The sequence below is a fragment of the Camarhynchus parvulus genome, chromosome 8 (assembly GCF_901933205.1).
Source record: "Camarhynchus parvulus chromosome 8, STF_HiC, whole genome shotgun sequence".
NCBI classification, from domain to species: domain Eukaryota; kingdom Metazoa; phylum Chordata; class Aves; order Passeriformes; family Thraupidae; genus Camarhynchus; species Camarhynchus parvulus.
Genome location: NC_044578.1, coordinates 21,914,834 through 21,941,708, shown reverse-complemented (window position 1 = coordinate 21,941,708; position 26,875 = coordinate 21,914,834). Strand labels below are relative to the sequence as shown.

The 26,875-nt window shown below is 36.4% G+C and overlaps 1 protein-coding gene across 2 annotated transcripts in view; it reads right to left on the bottom strand.

Moving 5' to 3' along the window:
• The window catches only part of DENND1B (DENN domain containing 1B), a 150,525-nt gene that overhangs the window by 13,253 nt on the left and 110,397 nt on the right, over window positions 1-26,875 (bottom strand). For both annotated transcript variants that reach the window (XM_030953026.1, XM_030953027.1), the window contains 6 exons: window positions 20,526-20,627; window positions 16,661-16,751; window positions 12,677-12,717; window positions 11,794-11,862; window positions 9,584-9,640; window positions 8,677-8,787 (listed from right to left, as the gene is read on the bottom strand). In XM_030953026.1, the coding sequence (XP_030808886.1) occupies window positions 8,677-8,787; window positions 9,584-9,640; window positions 11,794-11,862; window positions 12,677-12,717; window positions 16,661-16,751; window positions 20,526-20,627 (471 nt within the window). The remainder of the gene's footprint in view (window positions 1-8,676; window positions 8,788-9,583; window positions 9,641-11,793; window positions 11,863-12,676; window positions 12,718-16,660; window positions 16,752-20,525; window positions 20,628-26,875) is intronic.

Genomic DNA, 26,875 nt, shown 5'->3' with positions numbered 1-26,875 from the left:
ATAAATACAATAGACCCAAATAAAGGGAGAGTCAGTCCTTAAACTGTTCTCTTCGGCTTGCTGGTAGCCTCACAAAATGTACTAGTTTGGAATAAAAATGCCAAAATACATGAATGCTAAAGGATTTAAATGTAAGATGGTTATAGTCTTGATTGGGCATGAAAGTCAATCTTTGAAATGTCAGCTTTTTATATAATGCTAGACCTTTCAGATGTCCAGCTTTTGGTAATGAGTGTGTATTGATTGATACTAAGGCAGGAAGTTTAACAAGGCTGCTGCTATTAATTACACTCAAAGTGAAAAACAAATAATCTTTTGATAAATGGCAGCACAAATATAATTTCACATTTACTGGCTACTCAATACATCAACACATCTAAAGATTCAAAAAAATATATATACCATGGTTTAAATCTGTGAAGTACTACTTCCTTTTTCTTAAAAATTTAGAGATTATTCATTCAGCATGAGGAAAAAAAAACCCCACAGTTATTTATGATTCAGTATTTTATTTTACCCATCTTCCTCTACAACCAAATCCCAGACATAATTATGGCTCCATCCAGCAGGGAAGCACAAGATCTTTCAATCAGAGTTTCCAGTAAAGCACAACTTGTCGCCTTCCTTTCCGGTTAAACACGGTGACCTAAAGCCATGGCTCACAGGAAGGTACTCCTCATTACACTCCCCCTGAGCTGAGACTGATGAAAGAAGAGGGAAAGCAGAGACAGAAAAGAGGTACAGATTCTAATCAAGAATGCTCTGATATCAGAAAACTGTCTTGGATATAAATTAAATAGATACTATCAGAAATATGGGTGTGGGCACAGTGCTTTGAAACGCCAAGTACCCTTTAATGCCACAGAGATCTCCAGTGCCTATTGTACAGTTATAGGAAACCCTAATACCTATGCTGAGGTAGGATTTATTATAAGTACAGATGATAAATTTGTTGAGATACTTAGTCACAGATAGCACATGTAATTACTTTTGTGGTGAATTACTGTGGTGAAAAATGAACAAGCTCTCAGCTCCCTCCCATTTATGCATGCTAGACTCCTGAACCCAGGTATCATTTGAGAATTGTGTAACGCTGCTTTTCCTTTTTAACAATTAATCATGCTTCCACAAATATTTTTTCAGAATAGTTCTGTTTTGCTCCAAAACAAGAAGCAACCTTCCACTTTCCCTGCAGAACTGCAGCCCCTTTTTATCCTCAGGAAGTCTGAGGTCCCACATCAGCCTGAGGCCCCACACTGCCCAGAGTGAGGCACCACCTCCCCACAGCCAGACCCTGCTTTTCTCAATGGCACCGAGGCTATTCTTAGCACCCCCTCCCGTTTTCAGCTGATGATACACTGTGGCACTGAGCCACACACCATTCTGGCTGCAGGGAGTGCACCATCCCTCCACTTCCATTGGCAACAAGCACAAGTGTTAGTCTTTTCAGATAGGATGTGGAGATTTGCAGTGCCATTTGCAACAACTAAAGCCAGCAGCTCATTTTTTGTGCATGATTTTACAAATCAGATTCACCAGGCAGAATTTGCAGTTACAAGAATGGAGAAATATATCACTTATTTTCCCTTTTCTGATGGTGATTAATGTCCTAATGTCCGCTCAATGATTAGATGGAAAGAATATTATGGAATAGAGGGCTGAGATGGTCACAGTGGACAGAAGAGCAGGAAGATAAGAGATAATGTTTGTCAGAAAAGAAAAACTAAGTGTCCAAAGCCATACAAATGTTAATATGAACAAAACCAGAAAAAGGAACGTGGATTTGAGGTATCAAGAAAGTCAAGAGACCTGGAAGTAACTCAGGTGCATAGTGTGGGACTTTAGTGAACCAGGACAGTTGTAAATCCAGTTTATCTGGCTGAAATGTGCTATTTTATACAATTCCTAAGCAGATAAAAGAGAGACTACTGGTTAAACTGATCTTTTGGGTAAAATGTGCATCATACCCTTACATCAGCAGAACTGCCTCACGCTACAATCACTGCTGAGAGCACCAGTTGCTGATCATGTGTGACTTTCTCAGAGGAAAACCTATCAAAAATACATACATTAAAATGTACAACGTGGAAGTGACGGTAAACACAAACACCCTACACCTCCAGACCTCAGCAGCACCAGCCCTGTCCATCAGACCAATGGACTGTGGAAGATCCTGTTTGAGGGAAGTGCCATAGGAAGCTGGAAAACAGACTAATCACATTTGCAAGGAAAAAAAGACTGTGCCTTGGAAATACTGACTCTAAGCACATTTCTACACTGTCTAGGGATTCCAAACAGAAGAATTACCAAGGAGGAGTCCCTCCTCCTGTCTGACACCAGTAGGGGTCTTCTGCTCAACAAATAAGATCTTTCTCTGCAAGGTGCTGTGGAGTTTGGCTGGCACTTGGAGTTGGATGTTACTGATTTCAGCTATTTTTGGGCCCAAATTAGACAATTAGAAGCAAGACAGAGGCATCATCAGGATGCAATCAGGATTCTAGGTGGGCTGAGCTGCCCTTCAGTCATGCGCCTCTCTCCACTTACTGCAGAAAGAGCCTAAGGCAGCACTGCTGCTAACTGCAGCATTTCAGCAGTATCTAAAATTAGACAGGCTGAATCTGGACTCTCACATTCAGAGATGCTGAGATCCCTGCAGGAAAGGATTTTCCTGTTTCTTCTATTTCTCCATCCTTTTGCCTCCAGACAAACTTTTTTCATTAATTGAACTTCTTTTTTTTTTTTTTTTCATTCTTAGGAATATAGAGAGGAAGAAAACGTTACAGAACAGAGTACTAGAGCTGAAGTTTTAGATATAAAGTGGTGCTCTTCAAACCTTCAAGCCAGAAGGCAAAAGCAACACGGAAGTCAGCACACAGGTTCCAACTGTTGTCTGATGGCTCTCCTGGCCCCCTGATTTAGTGGAGCAAAACTCTGACTTGTGGAAAACAGAAGATACACAGCAAAAGAAAATAAAGATACTACTGCAACATTAAGATGTTGATAAATTCTCCTGATGAAAAACTTAATCTGGTTATTTCAATTAAATTCTGAGGATAGAAAGGCTCACCCAGTTTGAAGATACTCTGCAAGACCATTTTTCTCTGAGATCCTTCAGAGAAAGGAAACAGTGCTACACATACCAGTATGGTTCATTTGTTTGCAGAAGACAGACCCTCTGAAAGGCTGCATTTCTATTTATTATAAAACTTAAAGAGGGGGGGGCTACAATAGCCAGGAAAAGTATCTGCAAACTTTTTGCTTGTATAAATTTTACTTTTAGTAGGATAAATCAGAGGTAGATATGCTGATGACTTTGCCCTGAAAAAGCAAGCATTCCACAGGGTGAAAAAAAAATTCCAGAGCCACTTCCTGACCCCATCTACTTTTTGTTAAATTAAATTGGAATCAAGGTAATTAGTGAAGAGATTTCTCAAGTGATTTTTACAGCAAAACTCCAAAAACAGCAGCCACAAGGCTGACAGTGGTTTATGGGTGCAGACCAAACAGCACAGCTCTGGTGAGGACAGTCACTGTCCCTGTTTAGTGGGAAGCAGGGACAGGTTTCTGCAATCTTGTAATTATATCACTGCTTGGGAGCCTCTATTCCCTATTCCTGAAAATAGTATCATGCATGATACACAAAAGCAGGTAAACGCTTAATTTGCACAAAACCCAGGGACAATTTCACTTAACACAAATAAAGGAAGTACCCCTTGATTTTAAGAGGTCTCCACTGCAGCAGGCAAGGCTTGCACAGGCAGAGGATCCCTGGTGCTCTGCCACTTTGGAAAGGAACAGGAGCCACGAGAGGGCACTCTCGTAATCTGCAATTTGAATTTTGGCTGCCTAGCTTTTTCATTTTTAATTAAAAGGAAATCTGACTGTTTTGCAGAATGAAGAGATCTTACTTGACACAATAAGACAAAAGATTTTTCTCCAAATTAAAGGAAGCTAATGATAACTTCAATATTTTCACATTACACCACATTAGCTAAAGAAACAGAATTTACTGATCAACTGATGTTTACTTCAAAACTGTATTTTACAGAAGCAAAATGTGATTTACATTAAAAACTAGCTCGTACTGTTTATGACATCTTTCAATTTATAATATTTCAGTCAATGAGCGTGGAAGAAACCTCCAGCAACAGAATCAGTGTTATTTGTGGTTGGTAGTCATAGATGTGATCTCAAGCACATCGTCTGAATACAAATACAGGTAAATGTACTTAATCAGATTTATGTTTCTGAAATCATTGTGGGACTGACTGTGGATATTTTTCTAAAAGACATTCAGTCATCTTATACTGAATATGTATATTCAGCACTACATTATCACAATCTCCTCTGTTATTTTTCAGGAAAAAGAATAAACTCTTCAGAATAGCCCTCTCTTCAGAATAGCCACTGTCATCACCTTTTTCAGGTTAGGAGAGTAATCAGTTACTAGAAGTCCTTTGTAGCTAATGATTATGTCATTTATTTTACTGGTCATTGTAGGGATATTGATAAATGGGGCACTGAAGGTAAGGTTATTCTGAACACATCTTCCTGCCTGACACTTGCTGGGTTTGTTGAACAGATGCCAAGCACACCTACTGCAAGCTGAATTATATATTGTATAGTCTCTAGGACATACTTCAGTAAAAGTGAAAAAGCTCCATTTGCAATACGCTTTAAAAAAGGAAAGAAAGAAAGAAAAAATATAAAAAACTCTCTTCTCTTTGAGAACACCAAGAAAAAAGTTTTGTCTAACTTGATTTTTATTAGAAGTGTTTTAAAAAGCTTCTTAGACACTCTATTTGGATTCTGCAAAGTCATGGTGAGTAGTTCACTTGGTATCTTCAATACAGGAACATTTAAAACTGAGACACAGTGATTGGTAAATCCACCCTTAGAATCCACATGCCTATTTCCATTACAGATGGAAAGTAGTAGGTGCCTAAAGGTACAGGTAGAACATACATTTTCTGAGAGACAAGGAGCATTGCTAATTTAATAACTGCAAAGGGAACTGGTAGTTCTTATTTGGTATTCTGCTAATCGTCCAGAGTGTTTTATTTGCCATGAAATACATTATGACTGTTGAGATCCTGACATGGTCCATTTTCAATAAGCTACCCCAACACCTGATATAATAGTAAAATTACAAAGATCACATTCAGGAAATCAAACAAATCTTCCTGGCATTCAAAGCAGGATCATAATAAACATGCTCTCTTTTTAATTATATATTAATTTGGAACAATTATACAGAGCTCCTACTGCATTTAGGTCCCTGTGTACCCAGAAATCTGCATTACCTGGGAGCACAGAATTAAAAGAGATTATGCAAACACTGAATGCTCCATAGTCTAAAACATGCCCTGCTGTACCTCGCTCATCAATAGTTAAAGGAACTCAGTGGTTTCACTCACATGATACTGCAAATAGAGCCTAAGCAATCTCATGCTTGCATTAATTCCTATTTCAAAAATTTTAGCTGGTGATTTCTTGTATCTTCTACATTCCTAATTAATGTAAGAGATGAAACATATCCGAGACACATTATTAGCTCTAGGCATGAAACAGTTAACAGCAGTGCACATGCCAAGGTTTTAATAAGGCTTAACAATAAAAAGCTTCAATCCTCCACTTTCACTAGATTTTGTTGTTGTGGTTTTCCCTTGCTTAGGGCAATCCATCTGTTAATGTTGACTTGCAATATAGCTAAGCTCACACATGTCTGAAGAGCCTAGAACAGCGAACCTGAGCAGGAGCAAGCTCAGATGAACACTGCAGAGAGGGAACGGCTCGTCTGGGCACGGATTAATTGTGCGCACACGCACGCGGGCACCAACCAGTGCACTCCCCTCAGCTCCAGCTTTTAGGAAACACTTTCAAAATGCAAATTATAGGAGGGCAAGCCGAGCACTTCAGTTTGCAATAACACATTTAATTATTTATCCTCTGGTTAGGTTTTGACAGCTATTTTAGATGCTAGAATTTTTTTTTTAAATTTACTGCTGATTTTTCTTAAGCCTATTGCCAATCTGGAAAAGAAAAAATACAATAAAGCCACTATGACAGCAGTGATAAAGCTTAGTAAATATTCATTGTTAAAAATGGCTCTGCACTGTGACCAGTGCTGGTATTCTCCCTGGGCCAAACTGGCTGTGTTTTCAATAAAACCAGAGAAGTATCCTTTCCCTTGAGCCCTGTTAGGCTGAGGCTGCAGTTGGAACTGTCATCCTCACACAAAAGCAAAGGGGCTGGGTTTTACAAACGCAAAGCCTAATTGGGAGATCTTCATGGCTGTACCCTTGACATTTATTAAAGCCTCATCAACAAAACAGGAAATAACCATACTAATTAACAGACCCATATAGAAACTCCTGCTTGCTGGCATAAAAGCAGACTCACTTCCTATTGTAAAGGAAACATCCTCTCAGACGCTCAAATCCTGTTATGAATGAATTTTTAAAATTATCTCTTTCAGTAAAGCAAACTTTCATATCTAACATAACTTTTCAAAGTATGTTTTACAGCATCTCAGGTAACTCTTAGTATTTAACTGTTTCCAAGAAATGGAGAAGGAAAAGCTCAATGCATACTTCTGATGGAACATAAAACATGACACCAAATTCTTTGTATTTACAGTTTTCTAAATGTTTCAGTATGGAGAGATAGTAATAAAGTGCAGAGGTGCCTCTATTTTGGAAGCAGGATGACAATTAAAAGCAATTGCTCTCTCTTATTCATTGTTTATCTAGGTTTGGGGTGGGTATTACAGTACATCAATGTAACAACTCAATCAGTATTTGGTCCTTACTTTAAATGTGTATCAAATTGCCTGAACTCCACATTAGCACTAGCCTTCTACTGATATAGGCACTGGTGAAGATAATTTTAGAGATCTGGGTGAAGAATTTCATTTGCAGGATAAAGACTACCAGAAAAAGGATTAAATCTGACAACAGCACACTGAATTTCACTTCTTTCAAACAGCAGATTCAGTACTAGATCAAACATGGTCTCTCATACACGTGCACTGTGAATATTAACATATATTCTTATTTGGATGTAAACTTTAAAATCACCACTTATTAATAAAGAATTTATGTTATCTTATTCAAACACCAAGACCAAAAATAAAAACAAGAGTAGCAACAGCAGACTTATTTTTCAGAAGTCCTTTGGATTGGTAGTTTTTGGGGAGGAGGAAAAAGAGAATTGAATGAGTGAGAGGTGAAGGAGTTCTTGGAGGGCAATCCCCATGTGCCCCTTCCTGCACACTGGGTTCATGTGACATTTGGGACAAGAGCTGGGGAGAAGACACCTTTGGTTTGGAGCAGGGCAAAACTGGGAGGCTCCCAGTTCCCAGCTTTGTTGGTAAATTCACCCCACACAAACACGTGTGTGTCCGTGTGCATATCCATCCGTTAACATATGTGTATGGATGCATGGAAACAAAGCCAGGCACACATCTGCACTCCTGCCTTGTTTGCAAAGCTAAAGAACAACTGGTAGAAACAGCAATGGTTACAGGATTTAGCACTGTACAGTTGGACAAACACAAAAACACAGAAAAGTTCAATTGTTCTGTCTGAACACAAGCCTTCAAAAGAAATCTTTAATTGTACCAAGGTGAATTATACTCCTTTGTATCCCTAGACTCCTGTACATAACAATAGGCAGCACTACCATATCAGTGAAGCAGAAAGTCTTTGTATTATCTATAACCCTACTTAAAATAATGACTTAATACTAATGTACAATTTCACCATCATTTAGCAATCATCTGCATCAGTTCTAAATTGTATTCCAGAAACTTTGTATTTACTACTGATAAAAACTAATTCAAAATCAAATAGATTAAATAGAAAACCCAGATTTTTATTATTGCAGTATCTAGAGCAAAAATAAATGTTGCTATATTGGTTGGACTGAATTTATATACTTAATTCTCATATTAGGAAGATACAGGCATTAAAAATCCACATATATTAAAAACATGCAATAACAATATAACGTAAAAATAAATCCCTGTATATTAAAAATAATACATATGCAGGTAAATATTTGTAGGAGAAAAATGTGTTAGAAAACCTACTTTGTTTATACTTTTGAAATGAAACTGTCAAAATGGATCTGAAAACATTAAAACACTTGCCAAAGTTGAGACACTACACCTGTTACTTCAAATCTAGACTAGAAAGGATTAGAAAACAAAAACCAAGACATTAGCACTGCATGAACTAGCTGACTTATTAACAAAATAATAAATCACAACTATCTGAGCAAGGTTAAAGGCCATATGACTGCCAAAACAATTTATTAGAAACACAAAATTAATATGCCTTAAAATAAATGAGATAGGCTTCTCAAAAAAATACATTCTGGTCTATTCATAGATATGTATTAATCTTTCTCAAAACCAGTATTTAAGAATTAAATCTCAGATCCATACTTACAGATCTCCTGTTCCTTCCCCTCTCAACAGGGATGAAACACACATAGCATTTTTTTTCTCCACACAAGCAGTGTAGCAGTATTTCTCTAAACATAGCCTTTTAGTCACGCTATCCAAACATAGGAAAATCATCTTGGAAACAGATTCACAGACACGCTACTGTAAGCAGTGAAAATTTTTCCCTATATGTATATGAATACAAATAGAAGTTTCAGGTGTCTTACCTGTGCCAGTCTTCGTTTTTCTGAGCTTGTTCTTTTCTCAGGATGCGATGTGTAGACAGGAACAGTCTGTACTGCACCAGCACTGCATGTTCCACACTCTTCCTCACTCTCCTATGCAACAAAACAGATTTAAATTCCTTTATTTATAATCATTATCTGCAAACACACCCTCCATATTATGCATGCAGAATGCATTCAAAATTATCTTGCCACAATCTATTACTGTCATGAAAATACCATCTGTAGTAAGAAAGGCAAATTTAACTTTTCAAAACGCCAGATTACCAGCATGGTCATTTAAAAGTTGAATTGTTCAAATGTTTTTGAAATTTTTGTTAAAATAGCGTAATAGGTATCCAAAAAATGGTTCCTTCTCTGTACAAAAAGATCTTACATGGAAGCAAAATTCCAAATGGGAAAAGCAGCTGCAAAATGCCTAAACCATCTACTCTGAGTTTGTGAGGCTGCTTTTACAAAATGAAACTACTCATTCATCTTGAAACACTGCTATTGTTCATGTATCTTATGGAACTAAAACTGGACAACTGCACCTCCTGAAATACAGTGTACTGCAAGACTCTCCCTTCTCAAATTCTCAGCTTGAAGCAAAGGCTTTGATTGTGATATCAAAGCAATCAACTTTATGAAAACATACATCCTCTTAATGTATCTTTGAAGACCTCTGTTGTTCTATGATAAAATATGCAAACAATAAAGAGATTATTCAGTGGATGCATAGAATGACAGATAGTTGCCAGAGGGCTCGTTATGAAAAATGTATTGTTGAACAAAGGGCTAAGCATATTTCAAAAGTCATTAAAAACACAAATCTCATGTGATTTGTAAAGTATAAGCTTCAAACTGTACAGGAAGCAGTGTAAGAAAGTAAATATAGTGTCCTACATACCTTATGTTTTAACTTACTCTTCACTTCTTTTATTCCTTGCCTCGCCTGGTTTTTTGCCTGGAGAAATAAAAGTACTTAAATTGCTCTGCAGGACACTGGCTGTAGTCACAGAACATGCCTTATGATGCCATACTTATTTTGCCTTTTTTTTAAACACCTGGTGATACAGAAAAGGGCAATAGTCTTTATCACAAATTTCAAACACTGCCAATGTATTTTTTATATTCATGCTTTCTCCACAAATGTATGAATTTTTTTTCAGTACATCCATGCCACTGCTAGGAAAACCTACATACTCAAGATTTCTCCATTATTACTAGGGACAGGCTAAGAATGGTCATTTACATAACTCCTTTATTTGAAATGCTCCTTTCGATTTGAAAGGGTATTTTAGCAATAAAGCATGTTGAAAAATGTTAAGATTTTTAAGATGACTGCTATAGTGTTCCAGTCTGGCAACTTGCAGGGCAACATCAACCTTAAGAGAAATGAAGTGATTTCATATGCAGATGGAGATTTTGCCCAGTGTTGCTGAACAGCACAGCGCTGCTATTTAGGGGAGAATTCTGTATGCATTAAAAGAGACAAGAATCATTGTTGGATAGAAAACAGCAAGAATATTCTTCAATACAGAAAGGAATTATCAATATGGAATACCATGTTGTTAGGCTAAAAAAATGAGACAGAGGGAGAGAGAGAGAGAAGGGGGTAGAAGGAAACAAAATAAAAGATGGGGGTATAACACCAAAAACCCTAACAGAAAAAAGTTGTCTTTCCTACAAAAATATGGGAAAAAACTACAAAAGTTTTCAAGGTTGTATTGAAAACAAGGATTTTAAAATACATTCAAGGGCACAGATATCTAAAAGCCGTCTATTTTTCTGTAGTTTTTTGTACATGGAAATTCAGAAAAAAAATTCTTGAAGCAGGAGGTCATAGAGTCTTTTTGATCCTTAAATCATACATCCATAAGCTCAGTAAGAGCACGATGGGGTGCCATGTACCAGATGCTAACCTGAAAGCCACTTTAAACTTCCCAGATCCTGCTCACAGCATTTGGATGAATTTTGGAGTGCTCTGTTCTAACTCTGAGGGATGGTACCAATGACATTACTCAAAGCTCCCAATCAGTTATGCGGCAATTAGGAAATGCTTATTTCAGTCCTCTGGTAGTAGGCTCCATAAAGGACAACAATGTAAGTAATTAAATGGGGTAGAAATATGGGTATCATATATATAACGATCCTCAGAAGTTTACTGTAGTTTTCTGGCATATACAGAGGTTCACTTTGAAGAACCTTTACTATCAAGGACATAATTATCAAAATTGAAGGCTGAACCACAGTCTAAGATAGTGCAAATGAAGAATAATAATTTGCAGATGAACCATTTTTTAAATTATAAATGAGTCCATGAACATGAAGTACATTTCATTTATTTACCTGTTTCTTTCCACAACCACTGTGTTTTTAAAGTGATGTAAAATTAAAAATTCTGTTTGAAAACTTTACTTAAAATACTCCAGTACACACTGATTTACTTATTTATTCAAGATTATTTATAACGCATCCAGCTAGTGCAACATTTGGAAAAGCAAAAAGGAAGCCAAAAATCTTTTCCTCTGTATTATAAAAGCAACTTTAAAACACTTCTCAGTTCATTTTTTTCTAATGCTGTTTTACCATACTGCATAATACAGTATAATCTCACATGCATCATGGGGTAGGCAGTCTTTGAAAAACAAGATCTTTTAAGATTAAAACTATAAGCATTAAACCCAGTTAAACATGAGTATTCCACTATCATTTTAAAAAGGAGCAGATGATTTGCTGCACACATTACTGATGCTTTACCACATCTCAATAGTGCAGCACTTACTGTCAAAGTGAAATTACAGCTGTGTATCAAATACCCAAATGATATTCAAATAAGCTTCTAGCGTGTATGAGGACTGAAAGAAAACCAGCACACCGATGCTTTGATAAAGTCTATTTTTATGTACAAGCTCTCTAGAAGACCCCGAAACAACTCTAAATCCTACCGCTATATGAGAAAACAAATGAAGCTCAGGCTGTACTTTCTACAGGCTGAAGTATTTTTTTGCAATTTTTTTATAAAATGCTGAGGTTTTTCAGCATTCAGAGAGAATAAGAGGTTGTCAGAAATTGCAGTATTTTGATGTATTATTTATTTGAAATAGATGATCTTACAAATTTATATGCTGTTTTCACAGCCGGAGTGGCTTTGGTCATTGCTGTGTTGATGAGTGCACCGCCTTTCTGAAATACACAAAAAATGTATTTTAGTAACATTTTAACACAAGGCAAACCTTAAGACAACAGCAAGGAAAAATAAACAGTGTGCTGTGAAGAAGTAAAAACCCTCCTTTGAAATGGGTAAGAGCAAGCACAGCTGTGTTTCCTCCCCAGCCTGCTGTCTGCAGCTACACAAGGGTTACAGTACGTCATTCCACAGCTGACACATTTATCAAGGTACTCCAACAGAATGATGGATTTTCAGTCTTCATTCACTTTTACCATTTCAAAATCAATTCAGAAGTTAGGCTATTTTTCATGTGTTCTTATCATATTTATTATGCAACTAAAAAAACTTTGACCTGACAGGAAGAACTATCTCATTTAATCAAACAAGAATTCTCTTAATCTAAAATAATGTATTTTATTAATGCTGCAGAATAACAAGGTTATACCAAGGGTCTTCTGCTAGTCGAATTGCACAAATCCATATTAACAAAATTGCTATTTACTAGAAGGGATAAGCTTCATATCAAATTGTCACACCTAATTCAGAGCCGTGGAATGCAGCATGATACAGAAAGCAACGAAATCTTTGACTATACAGACATAAAACCTTATGCATTTTGGCATTTGTTTTGTGTATGGGAATTTTTTTTAATTCTTCAATTTAAAAACTCAAACAATTTTTGCAAATACTATGACTTGGTATTTCTTACAGAATGTACTTACATCTTTCTCACAAATAAACAAACTTTTACCATTACACAGAAGTAGGGAAAAGGACTGAGACCTAATGGACAAGGTGGCCAGTATAATTACTTAACCAAGTTTTTACCTTCACTGTATGCATCCACTGCTGATAAGATCTTGAATTTCCTGAAAGAGAAATGTTGAATTAACACAATCAAACATACATTCAACATTTTAAATGCTGCAACCCTCCTCATTATCAGAATAAAAAATGTACTTAGAGGATTACTTATTCAATTAATTCTTTCCAGATAGACAAGGAATGTGAAGATATGAGTATGTGTACACTAAGAAAGAAACTCAGGAATCTCTTATTGCTTGTTTTCTGTTTCCTTTGTAAAAGCTTGTTTTCACCACACAGTTTTTTATTCCATTTAAGGTAAAAAGTGGAATTAAAATGATGATAAGGTAACACGCTTTAAGAAAGTATAAAAAGAAAAACACTAACTCAAAGTAGAGAATAATGTATTAATTGCATTCAAGCATAATGATCCCTCTGGGCAAACTTTCAAACACAACAATGACATGGACTCCAGAAGGTACCATGCCAAGGTATGAACATGAGAAAAGTTAAAGGGTTATGTCACAACTATATATTCCTGTGAAGAAAAAATCCTTTAAAATTATTAAGTGTATCTACTTTCTTTCAGAAAGAAAAACCTCTAAAGGCAAGTGAGAGCTACTGACTTGTGTGGGACCACCGAGGACTAAACTGGCCACAAAGGAGCACCTTAAATTCTACTTGATGAAGTCAATACTACTTCCCAAAGGTGCTTCAGCTGAACAACAAAGATTAGGTCCATGATCCCTGAGAAAGTTTTAGAGTACATCAGTCACTGGAATATTCCAGTACTGAGAGCTGCTACTGACCCCACACACGACATTCACTTTGACAAGAACGCTCCAGTTTCAAACAGTTTGACCACACTGAAAGGACCATACTGATATAACCTTACAGACTTTTAACAGCTCGCAAAACCCAAGTGTTCCAATAATCCACTAATCAATGCATGGCTAGAATTATTTCAATGGCTAATGAAAGCCAAAACGCACTCCTAGAACATTTCTGAGAACTAACTGGATCATTGGAAAAGGTATTCCCAGTTTTCAAGATGAAGTGAAGAAACATGAGCTCTTTAGGCTCATAATGGGTACTTTAACCCATTACACTCAATTTTTACAAGCAATTTTGAGACAGCCAGACTCTCAGGAATGATGGCACAAGTGAAAGCAGTGCTTGCTTAGAGAGGAGAGACCCTCATGATCATTTTGATTCCATTAAGAATGGCAAACAGCAACCTAAAGCAGAAAAAACTCATTTTTCACTTCTTTGATGTGGCTCCCTAGAACTGTCAGGGAAGAAAGCACATAAAGTACATGTGCAAGGTGAAATCTAACCACATGTTAAGGATACTGCATGAAGCATAAATGCTTTCTTTAACATGGTACTTCGTCACTTCAATTCTTATCAACAATGTTCATGTATCACCCGTCTTGAGGTGTCCTTAACTCTTTCCACAGCTGAGATTTCTCTGTCACAACCTGACTTAAACAATAAGAGAAACAATAAATGGGATCACAGCAAATGACCAAGTTTAATGTTCACCTAGTTATGTAGTGACACTTCAGGGATGACAGTCAGAAACCAGATAAATACTCTGGTTACTACAGACAGCCATGCTAACATTGCATGCCCGCACTTAGAGCTGAATCTCCTGAAACCCTAGCAAAAAAAATCTGATTCCTTAAAAATATTATCATTACAAGGGAGTTTCAAATGTTTTTATTTTTTTCAGTTTTTCTTCTATTAGCACCAGTGATATTAGACCAAATAAAAAAAGACTCCTGTAGTAAAATTAATGTAATTAAAAATTAATTAACATATTCTACAAGAAATATGGGTGCTAAACCAATCCATCACTATATTCTTGTATTGAAAAGCTCTTGAGAACTAATGCTTCTATAGAAAAAAAGTAAGAGAAAATAAAATTTCAATTATAAAGTGTAAACTGTAATGAAGATGTCTCACAAATTGATTTTCAGATGTAGACACAGAAATAAGTTTTGATCACTTCTGTTGCTTGTTTAAGGAAAATCATAAAAAAAAAGAAATTTAAGATTTATTCTTCAATTTTCTTTTCTGGTTTAGTTAAACTTGCATATGTGGACAAATGCAAATTTAGAAAGAGATTACTTAAACACTTTCTATTTGAATTTGATTCAGTAGTATTTAAATTATACTGTCTACACTAAGAATGTGTTCACCTGTCCTTTCACCAGCTTGGAGCTAACAGTAACTTTCTGTGACTTTTCTGAAATCTGGGTTTCACCTGTTTTTTTCAAACCCTGGGCTTCCTGCTGAAGCTGACGGGAGTTAAGTCCGCAAAGAGATCATAGTTCTACCCCATTAGCGTCACAAAATGTCACCTTCAATTGCACACATATTGTTAGCCCTGCACTTCATAACAATAATGAGACAGCAGTTATGTAAATACTGAGTATGTGCCCTAAGCAATTTGTCCACAGCCTGGCACTATCAGCTTGTCTGACTTGAAAAGCACACGGGCAGTGCAAGGCAGCCCAGCGCCGCCAGCAGAGCTGAGCAGTCCCTCCTGAGCAGAGCCAGGTGAGACACAGTTCACAGCCTGCCAGAGCACAGCCAAGAAACAAGCTTTATCTAACTTCCACTGCAGTTTTATTGCAGCCTCTTGACCCCTAACTGCAGTCAGCAAACGAGCTCTGAATACCGACATCACCTATCTGAATAATGGATGCTCAAAGTCTCAAATCTGCTTGCAGAGCGGCGTAACTCACCCTAAAATGGCAGGGAAGAAGTAAATCTCTGTAAAACTAACCACAATTTGATCAAGGAACAAACCCCCAAATTATGTGCTAGATCCTAGCACAAGACACAGAAGGCAGAAGAAGGCAGTGAAAATTTTCAACAAAAGAAATTATGCACTTTGAGTATAAAAAAGTTATTTTTTATGAGGTGCAGATGGCTCTGCAGTCCTTGGTAGTTTCTCTGTGGGAGCCAAATCCTCTCCTCAATGTGTCCCATGCAAGGACAGTCTTGCAAAGGAAGTCCATCCAGAGCTGCCATCTGCACCTCAGTGGAGTTGTTCAAAACACATAACCTCCATCTACTGAGGAAGCTTCTACACAACTTTCAAGGTTGACAATAAATAGCATTTGTACAGTCATGCATATATTGATCCCATCTTTTGATACCATTTCTTACACCTGGGCTGGTTTTGACTGCAGTAGAATGAGCAGCTGTGTGGTGCTGGGTTTAAAACATGACAATACCTAAAATAACAATACATCTGTCCTAAATGTTTAACAGGAAACCACTCCATAAACCTGTAAAAATCATCACTATATTCAGGATGCAGTCCTCCGCATGGGTTAGCTGATGTGAAAAGTGTTGTAACAATTGTCAGTGAACACAATGGAGGCAAACAACATGAGGAATAATATTTTTGTTTACAAAGAAGATAAATTTCCATGTCCCTTCTTCTCAGATCATATATAAAAGTAAAAAAAATTCCACTTTTTTTAGAGTAACACATGCATTGGAGAAAGCAGATTTCCCTTAACATTCAGGATATCACCATGATTTCTACATTGCAAGAGTAAGTAGATGTGAAAAGAAAATGAAGTGCTTATGGAAAACATAATTATCTAGAAGTTAAGCACCACAAATGCCAAAATTATTCTGAACATACAGTTTACATGGAATGCATCAATTTTTAAAATACACAGTTAAAAATGTAAACACTATAGTGATATCTCATCCTATACTGAAGTATAAGTATTACTTTACAGGATTAAACACACATATCTAATATTACACATATATCTAATATCACATATTTAAATACACTGGTCGAATTAGATACATGATAATGTGTGATTTGTTAAAGGCTAAAACCTTTCCAAGAATGAAGGGAAACAATAGAACAGTAAAAAGATCAATGACATCTAAAACTTACAAAACATCATGAGGACATCATGTCAAACAGTTCCCAAAGAAGTGTCAATGAATACTCCCAAATTAATTCTGTACCTCCACAAAAGCCTCCTGCTGTGATTTCTTCTTCAAAAACATCAGAGAATCCTCTTCCTGCATTTAATTTTGATAGCCGACCATCAATAAACTGGAGGTGAAAAAAAAGGGTCATACACACTTTGTTGTCTCTTCCGATTGCTTTACAGTGTTAGAGTTTTAAATGTGTCCATTATAATGGAATCTGTATGTTCAAGACCATATATGTCTTAAGGATAATACACTGCTCCCAGATGGACTTTACATCTTTACACAAGAGCAGGTGTAAATATGAGCAGCAGGAATATAGAGTATAGATCAAGAAAATTATTACTATTTTCTGTATTTTTCTAATGGCAAGAAAATAATTTATTTCCTTAATTAATAGTAACTCTGGATTTGTTATCATAACCATATAAAGGTCACCAAGCCATTCCCTGATGTCCTGCCGAGAAATCATGGGTCTTTTTAAGTACTAACCCTTATTTAGGTGCATCTACAGATGCATATTCCAACAGCTGTCCTTATGTAGAGATTACAGCTGCAAGACCACATGAACTCGCAGCTACAAATAAGAGCACATACATAGATGAAACGATCCAAATGTGTCAGAGAAAGTCAAAATTAGAAAATTAATGATTAAACCACTCAGAAGGGATGAATACATTCTTTTCAAGAATTATCAGGCTTCAAGGAAGTAGAACAAGCACATTCCTATAGATTTAAAATTCTTTCAAGCCCTCCCTTTTTGTTTTGGAAAGGCTAACTCAAGTCTGACAGATAAAGTGAGAAAGCAATTTTCCAATTACACACTACATCTTCTAGCAAGAATTATGAGTTATTCACTGGTACTAAACAGTACATAGGAATGAACCAGAATTAATTATTTGGCTGTAGCATTTTTTATGACTGATTATCCAAACAGTGTCAGTGACAATCTGATGCTTGCCAATGAACAGACTTGTGACATGAAATAAACAACTTTCTCAGAGTACAAAAATTCCAGAAGCAAGAATAAGGTAAGCATGAAGATATTTCTCTCTTCCTTGTCTAAATTCCTTCTTATTTTTTCATTTTACTCTAAGCTGACCTTTTTCCAAATAGGCTGGTTCATGGTCAGACCACTGTGGGATCACTGGATTATTTCACAGTAAGAAAATGAGATAAGAGCACCTTTAGCTACTGCTGTGAACCGCCCCCCCAAAAAAAAGACAACAACCTCCACTCCCATCCCTTCCTTTGAACTGTAACACATTATCTCTTTGGGGAAAGTTATGAATTCATTCCATACTATAAACTAGCATAAGATTTATGGACATACTCAACATCTGCTAAAATCCTATCAACAGAAGGCTGAGACACTGACTGAATATGAGAGGGTCACACCAATTGAGTATTTAATGTAAATACTGACAAAGAGACCTGTTAGCAAAAAGATACTGGAGACATTATTTAAAAGAAATGATAAGTGTTAGTCGTGGTGGTAGTAGTAGTTGGTACTTTTGAGTAATTTATTGTTAATGGTTGCATTTAAACTGCTACATGAAAAGAATAGCATGTGGAATTACACATAAAATTTATGGGTTTTCTCTTTCCATTTTTCAAACCCACGGACTGAAAAATCTAGGCCTGCTCTTCCAAGAAATATACTCACTTTGAGATCCAAAGAACCCTTGTGCGACTACCTCTTTCAATGAAAAACTAGCAATTTTGTTACCCTTGGATTTTAAGGTGACTAAGGACATCCTCAACTGATTTTGAGTTCTAAAACCAAAAGAGAGACTACATATATTCAGAATATCCAAGTAATTTTATCAACTTTAAAACCAAAAGGTTTTTAGAAGCAAACATCATAAATTTCCACAAAATAACAGCTCATATCTCACAATAAGACAGCTCAGCTCATAAAGATAGTAAACGAAATTTGAATTACTAACAATTTTCAAAGGCTTCTGATTTCTGCATTCATTAATTATTTTTCTAAGTAACACTTTCTAACATGTTAGGAAATAAATCCCAATAAACATTGCAGATTACCTTGCTGATACAAGTACACTATTTAAGGAGATAGTCTGGCATTAGGCTTCAGGCTAGTTCTAGGAATGAATTAATATTTTCCCTGAACACTCATGAGAACTATTTGACACGTTAGATGCAATTATTACTTATGTTTGCAGCTTGATACAAAGGTTAGTTACCTTCCGTGATAACCAAATTAAAGGGACAAAGGAGGGATTTCATAGAACGGCACAAAAAAAGCTCACTTGTCAATTATGGCTAAACGGGTGTATTTAAAGTGCCAATTTTCTGCTTGGTCTAGGTTTAAGGCTGCCCCTAAGAACTGTTTTCTATTTAAAAGACTTTCAGAGCAGAATAAAATACAGTTTGGTCTCTTTGAATACAAACAACTTTGAAAACAGCTCATTTGTCAGTGGGAAAAACCAGAGAAGATGCAGCTGGGCTGAGGATTAACTGAATAAGCAGGAGTAACGTTTGCAACAAGAACCAGAGAAATAAAAAAAACTACTACTACTATTAAACCACACACATCATCAAAATTGTTACTATCTCCTAATCCTCTATTATTTCCTTCAACTGAAATAAAATTAAAACAAGCAATAAACAAATTGTAAACTGATTCTGTTTAATTGAACACATTAAAGTGTAATGGGTAAGTACAGAGCCAGCCCATTCATGGCAGCTGAAGGTTTTGTTTCAGTACTGCCAGTGTGACAACATTTTAGAAACATTGCTTGTAAGCAGCTTTTTATTAAGAAAATTTCATGCTACCTTATTGCACGGAGTAAACCACACTTCAATCAGTTACTTCTTCCCATTTCAATCCAATCAACCAGACTTCAAAAGGTTTCAGATTTCTTATTGCTTATTTTATATAACCTCAGTAAAACTGAAAAAGCCCAATTTTGTGATCAAATTTTCAGGGGACTTCTATAAGATACCATCCTCACAAAAATCTTTACAATAGACACTAACCTCTGATTAACACCAAATGCTTCTTAAAAATTAGAAGATTCTACATATAATAGATTTCCCTAATCTATCATGGTTGTATATAATCAAAGAAGTTGTCCTGATTATTTAAACATGAACTCTTGTGTATCAATCATTCCAGGCATTTACAGGTAAATATATATTTTCATGAAGCTTCTGATTTCATTCACATTTTCCTTGATTTTCATAAAAGTCTAGTGGCAAGTTTTACACCCTTTTCATGCAATGGGGTCAACTGATGAAATGAGTGAAGGGTTACAGAATAAAATCAAAGAACAAAATCCATTTCAAAGAATGTAATCAAACTATAACTGAGCTGTGCCCAGATATTCAACAATTTGTCTTCTATTAATTCAAATTCTGAATTAAGAGATTAGCTAAATACTGTTCAGGCCACCCCTATAGCTCAGGTTTGTGACATTCTCTGTGTGCATATTTCAAAAAGCCCAGCAAACAAAACTGCAGTTGCAGGATGAATCCAGTTTTTAAATAAAGACCAGTGAATTCCAATTTAAGGCAAGCACTCTGCTGTTCAGGCTCTTTGGGCATGAGCCAAGAGAGCTGAAAATGAAGTTCAACCATCAAGCTGGGAGATTCCTGATTTTTCTTGTTTAGTTGGGTTGCTGACTGGCTCTGAAGAGATGCTGCACTGGCTCTGCACCCTGGGGCTATTTTTTTGTTCAGTTTCACCACCACTCCTTTGAACTATAACTGCAGACATAAAAATACAACAAATCTGGGATGACTGTACCCAAAGTACTTGTATTTAGATTTCAGCCCAGACTTTTGTAGGCTGACAGAAAGGAAAATGTATTTAAACACAGATCTGTTTTAACAGAAAATCCTTAAATATGGGTCATTTACCCTCTTATACCTGTTTAAACAGTTGAAGATTAACAGCTGTTTCCAGGAACTGCTTAGTTGTACTGGAACGATGTTTCACAAAACTGTTCTCACAAAAAGTTATAGGCTCTCCCTAAAAATTGAAACAGGAAAAGTTAGGATGGTGAGCATACATATATACTGTAATTCAGTCCAAAAAAATGTGTCTGCACCAAATTATTTATTTATAATTAATTCTATATTTATTCTACCAAGACATGAGAAGATCAATAAATACATTGCTGACTTAACAGGAAATGACTGAAACAGATATCTATTTTATTTTTACACTAAACAAAGGCTACAAACTGAAACATGGTTATGAAAAAGGTTTGAACATTAACACTTATTCAATAAAACATATTCTCCCACATGGGAAAAGTGCAGAACCCTTGGATGACGAAAGAAGATAAGTATTCATTGAAAAGTCAGAGCTTGCTTCGAAAAACTGAAAACAACACTCATTGAAACAAAGAGATGTTAATGAGAATCTTTATGAATAATCAAATTCTTTCCTCTGTTATTCCCTAATTTCATTTAAAATTTGCTGTCTTCAGTGTGCACAGACCACTGGATGCTCCTCCACTGAGGAGCACTTCTCCAATTTTGTTATTCTTGTCCATACTTTGTGATAGAAGCTGTCTTGCATAACTGGACATGTAATTATGAAGTTTGTGTGGCAATGAAGGTACACAATCAGATTTCACTGTAAAGCTGAAAGGCCTCTCACCCAAGCTTATAAAACCAAAATGATTACCAGGCTAGCAACAATTACCAAAGATCTCAAAGACACAAAACTTGGAATGCCACAACACACCCCACCCATTTGAAGTTTTACTTCCCAGAAGCTACATCTCCAGTACAGTCCCACAGCAGAATAAAAGGTATCTCAGCCACTCAAGAAAGGCAGCTGCTGTAATGATCTTCACAACAGCTCCAGCCGCTTTAAAGACAAATTTATTAATGGCCATCATCACCCCAGCTTTGTGCTCCTAGCCCTGTTTAACTCCAATGGCACATGGCACTTCTGCACTTGCCCATCATTCCAGCTGACTGCAGGGAGCTGCTTCCAGAGTGTCACCAAGCACTTTCCCCAAGAGACTTAGCTGAGTTTGCTGGAGCAGCTGTAAATTATTTTCAACTGTTCCTTATACCTTACACCTTGTTTTCAAGTGGTACAAGTGTGACCTAAGGGAATGTTGCAGTAAAACCACTGTGATGTCACTTAAAAATCTATTCTTATACTATCAAAAACTTCCCTCTTTCCAAGTCTTTCTTTTCTTTCCAACTCAGCAAAGTATTTAAGTACAACACCAAGTCTTGCATCTTTACTTCTTTATGGAAGCTCTGATTTTAGAGAAGTTCTCTCACTGGAAGAACTAGAGCCTTAGATTTGCACAATCCTTGCCCTGTCCCAGGGTAGCTGAGTGCTCTGAAACACAAACCCAGCTCAGTACAATATACAGCACTGTGTTCATCAAATCTGCAGAAGCACTCAAATTATTCCCCCTACTCATCCCCAAATAGCTGGTGAACATTGTACACATGCAGGCCATGCTGGATCTGCCAAACAGCCTGAAATATTTGTGGTACTTTAAATGGCACTGCCTTCCTGACCCACTTTGCATTAGTTGTTCTTGAGCTCCTAAAGACTCTTGTCTTAAGAAGATGACCCCAAGCTACTTAGCAAATCAAAGTGCATCAAAACAAATGGAACAGTCACATGGTGGTATAAGACATAGCGCTCCTGAGGGCAGACTTCTCTTCTCAGTTTTGTTGCTCTTCCAAGAAATTTCAAGGCAGCAAATTAAAAGAACCCCCTATATATACATACATACGTGCACACACACATATATCAAATTTATTTAATTATTTGTTGTTGTTACACAAAGGAAGCACTTCTGGAAATACAGAGGCTTGGTAGGAGTGCAGCTCTGACTAGATGATGGCTCACGACATACTAGGAAACATTAAATTTAGGAATAAAGAGAGAAAATATTTTCAAATTAAACTATTTAATAAAATAAAAGCTAAGCTATGCTTCCCTGTGCCAGTCTCCCAGTTCTCCTGGGACAGATGAAAAAGGAGAGGTTATCTCCCTACAAGAGACAAAACAGGCATGCTGGCTCTGCCCTTTCACACCAGCCATGGAAGAGAGAGCAGCCAGCCAGTTCTCCTGATGGCACTTCTCGTGGTGGAGCCTTCTAAGAGAACACCAGGAAATGATAGTTCAACACTCCTTTTTAGTGCATGGCTGTAATATTTTCCCAAATACTTTCCTTTAGTCACTGAATGTTTCAGATACCTAGTAAGAATGCATGCACTGGTGCATCTGTTCCCTTATCAGTACAGCTCAGACATAGAATAACCAAAGCTATTTCTTTGCTGAAAATTCATTTAATTCTATAAGGAGTTCACATCCAAAGGTCATACATATTATTTCAACCTGCTGACTGTGAGACTGATTTAAAAATTTGAGTAGGTTTAAAGCTCCTACCTGTTCAGCACATGAAAATGAGAAAATCTGTTGAAACCTGCAGAAATTCCACATGGAAGATTTCTCAGGGTATCTGTGGTAACTTTAATGAAATTGCATTAAATAACACAATTAACTCCTAGCTCTTTTATTTGTTCAAGGTTCTCACCAACAAAATTGTTTTCCAAATCTTCAAGATTATTACTGAAAACACAAAGCCTTTTGAAGTGCTGTTTAACAAGTGAATTATTGAATTACTATAAACAAAACCAGCTCTCAGTGTTTTCATACATAAAGCTTGTACCATTCCTGTTTCAGCAAATACAGCTGACTACCTTTAGAACCAGAGTTTTGGAGGAATGCTGCACTGATATTTAACTGCTCAGCCATCAGCTGGCCCCTGTTGTATTGATCTACAATGTACTTTCAAAACAAGTTCGATCTAAGCCCAGTGGGGACTCTGTACTGAAAAGTAGACAGCTAATATTCACACCAAACAATCTATGCCCAAACATGATATCTGTCCTTCTAACAACAGTTGCTATAGAATTTTCTTCCCCTTTCATAGCTTGCCACACACAGCAGGAATTTCTTCGTCTAAGCTACATTCACATTTTAAGCAAGTTATTTATACAGACCTCAATGGAACATGAAAACTGAGCTAAAGCAGTGTGATCATTTTAAAAGGAATGAAAACCCCTAGATTAGAAGGTGTGTTTGTGCTTCCTAAATCTAGTGATATTTAACTTGACCAAGAAGTAAAAATACTTTTTTATTGCAGAAAACATTGCCTCACTCTAGCATGACTCATCCCAACTATTAGTTCTATTGCAACAATTAATATAATTTAATTTTGATATTAAAATTCCTCTTAAAAATTTCTGTCATGACATTCAAACATAATGGCCAAGGGGTAACCAAGCATGTGCCTGTGATAATTTACAAATAAATTTTTCCAAAATTTGTAAATTTCTTGGAATCAGCCAAAAAACCCAACAAGATTCAGATATACTGATATTTCTTACAGTTAAATTATACCTAAAACCAACTCCTATTAGCACACTATCTACATTCAGAAAAGGACCAATAACAGTCCTTGACACAAAAAAACCAGTATGGTTTTCAACATGTAAAACAGAATTCTTATGGAAGTCAAATAAAATAGTCATAACAGTATTATGAAGGGTGGTTCTGGATTTAAACACCAATTATGTTCTGCCATTTCATTACTGTGTGCTATTGTACTTTTTATACCTAAATCTTGGGGCAAAGGTAAACAAGTCAATGCCCATTGCAAGAGATATCTGCAATTTTGAAACTCAGTTATAATAATTTAGTATCTCCTTATCCTCAAATAATTCTGGTGCCTTCTGATTCTCAATTTTTTTCCAATATAAATTTTATTTATTTTCTTGTATTATTCTGATTCATTGTAACTGAATACAACATCTGTTGGACAGCTAATGTCATGGCTTGTCAGTACTGGCCCAAAGCATCCAGTTAACCATCAATTAAAGAGAGGTCTGACAGGTTGTGCCATCTTCACCATGAAGGTTATCCTGGTGTATTCCCCCCCTGAGCTCCTACTGCTGAGCATTCCAGAGCAAGCCAGCAGCCTTTGCTCTTCATTTCATTTCTGATGAGTGATGTTACAGCCATCACAACTTGAAACAAAGCTCTTCTGGGTTTATTCCTTTTAACATCCAGAGCTTCAAGGCCTTTATCCCCAAAAGAGGGGAAATTATTCTCTATCATAGTAAATATTGTTATATTCAATATTTTTCAACTTCTTCTCCATTCTCTTATCTACCACTCCCTCTCCAGACATAGAGTGGGACAGACAATAGAATTCTCTTAAGAATCCTTTATGTCACACATTATTTTTATTAACTGACCATAGTGCATACGATTTATGAAAAACATGTACAAGTCTTTGCCTTCATCTGCCCATGTACATGCAAGAAGAACGTGTAAAGTAAAATAGCTGGGAAAACCACAACATCACACATACCCTGATAACAAAATGACACAAACTTCACAAGTGCCCTATTTGTGTCTATGTCCCACCTATGCCTTCAATTCTGAAACATGGAACATGCAGCACTATCCAGGAGAAATGCCCAAAAGCTGGACTACCCAAAGAAATTGGGAGCAACACAAGGTTCAAGGCCAAGTTGTGAGCACCCAAAGTAAACAATGTCTCAAAATGGATTGCAGTCCTTTATGTGAAGGAGACCATATACAAAACCATTATAATTCACCATTCCACTGATAATACTTTTTTCTGGATTACTTTTAGGTCATTCACCAAATGACACCAAAGAAATTTTTTCAATCATCCCCTCATACCATGTGTGAGGTGGATTCCTTCTGGATTAAACTAAAGCAGAGCTCCAGCTAGTCATGGGTATTCAGCATTCAACACCAGACTAGAACCAGAACGCCAGTGAAGGCAGAAATGCACCTGTGTGAATGTCAGGTCCTTAGCACTAGCTGGGCAGCTCTGCTCTACAGATCCGCTCCTATTACACAATATTTGCTAATGTAAAGTGTAGCATATTAAAAAGTACTCTTAACAGTTATACCAATGTGAAAGGTTAATTTAGTAATGATTAAATCAGAAAAACCAGCTATGTCTTATTTTCTTTTACTGGATTAAGTGTTTCATTATCATTTAATATGCACAAAAAAATACTATAAACTTTCTCTATTACATGTCATATTTCCTGTCTGTATTGGAGTAGTCAGATTTTCCATATGGTCCTTTGGAGGCCCACGAACTCTCTGCAAGACCCCTGAAGATTCCCATTTTGCCTTTCACCAATCATTTTTTTCAATAATTGCTAGACGTTTGTCCAAGACATATTGCTATACCGGGGAGAATCTGTCCTGTGCTGCAAACAAACAGTTGCACAGAATGAGTGTTCAGTGTGATGAACAGCGTTTGGAGTGAAGTGTTGGATGAGTACAGACACTATTAAAGCTGTTCTTTACTCAAAGTGAATATTAATGACAGTTGTTTCATGTTTCAAGTTGAAATCATACAGGACACACTATTGCAAGGAAAATAGTTCACTTAGACATGTTTCTCAACTTTCAAGCAATTGATAAATGTCCAAATACATCATTTTATTTTTCACCTGGAGGTTTGTGATCCTCAGAACTGTACCCAAAACACCTCAGTTCTTGATTTTGAAAATGTCAGTTAATTTATAACAAAAGTATTTCAAATATATATGGAAAATATTTTTATTTAAGTGTTACCCCTACAAACTTTGTACATAAATACTACTTGAGTTCCTGAAAGAATGTAAATTAAGTCTGTAGCTGTGGTTTAAATTACCTTCTTAGACTTGGCACCACAGACTCCAAAACAAAGGGAAGTATTTTCTTTGCAATAGCAGTTATCAAGCTTTGAGACTCTTGACAAATATTCCTAATACAGCCAAATGTGATTTGATTTTTTTCAGCTTTCCAATTCACAAAGGAAAAGGCAAATGCAGAAGGAGCTGAATAATCATGTGAAAATCCTCTTAATTTCTACTAATCCAGAGTGAAGTAAATTTTTCTTTCACAATAAAAATTCTGTGAAATACTGAATTAGTTAAGATTATGTGAATGCTGCTCAAAATAACAGTTACGAGGGGGCTTTATTTATTTTTAAATATGCTTTGTCTTTGAACAACTTGATATCAATCCAAGATATGCTAGTATTTGCCAGCAGACTTCTGCCTGCAAAGATATTTTGAAATAACTTGTCTTAAAAAAAAAAAAAATCAGGCCACAATGGTTTCATAAATATCTTCTCTTATATGCAATCAGTGGAGCCAAAACCAGATAAATCTCCAAAAGAAAATAATGCAGAA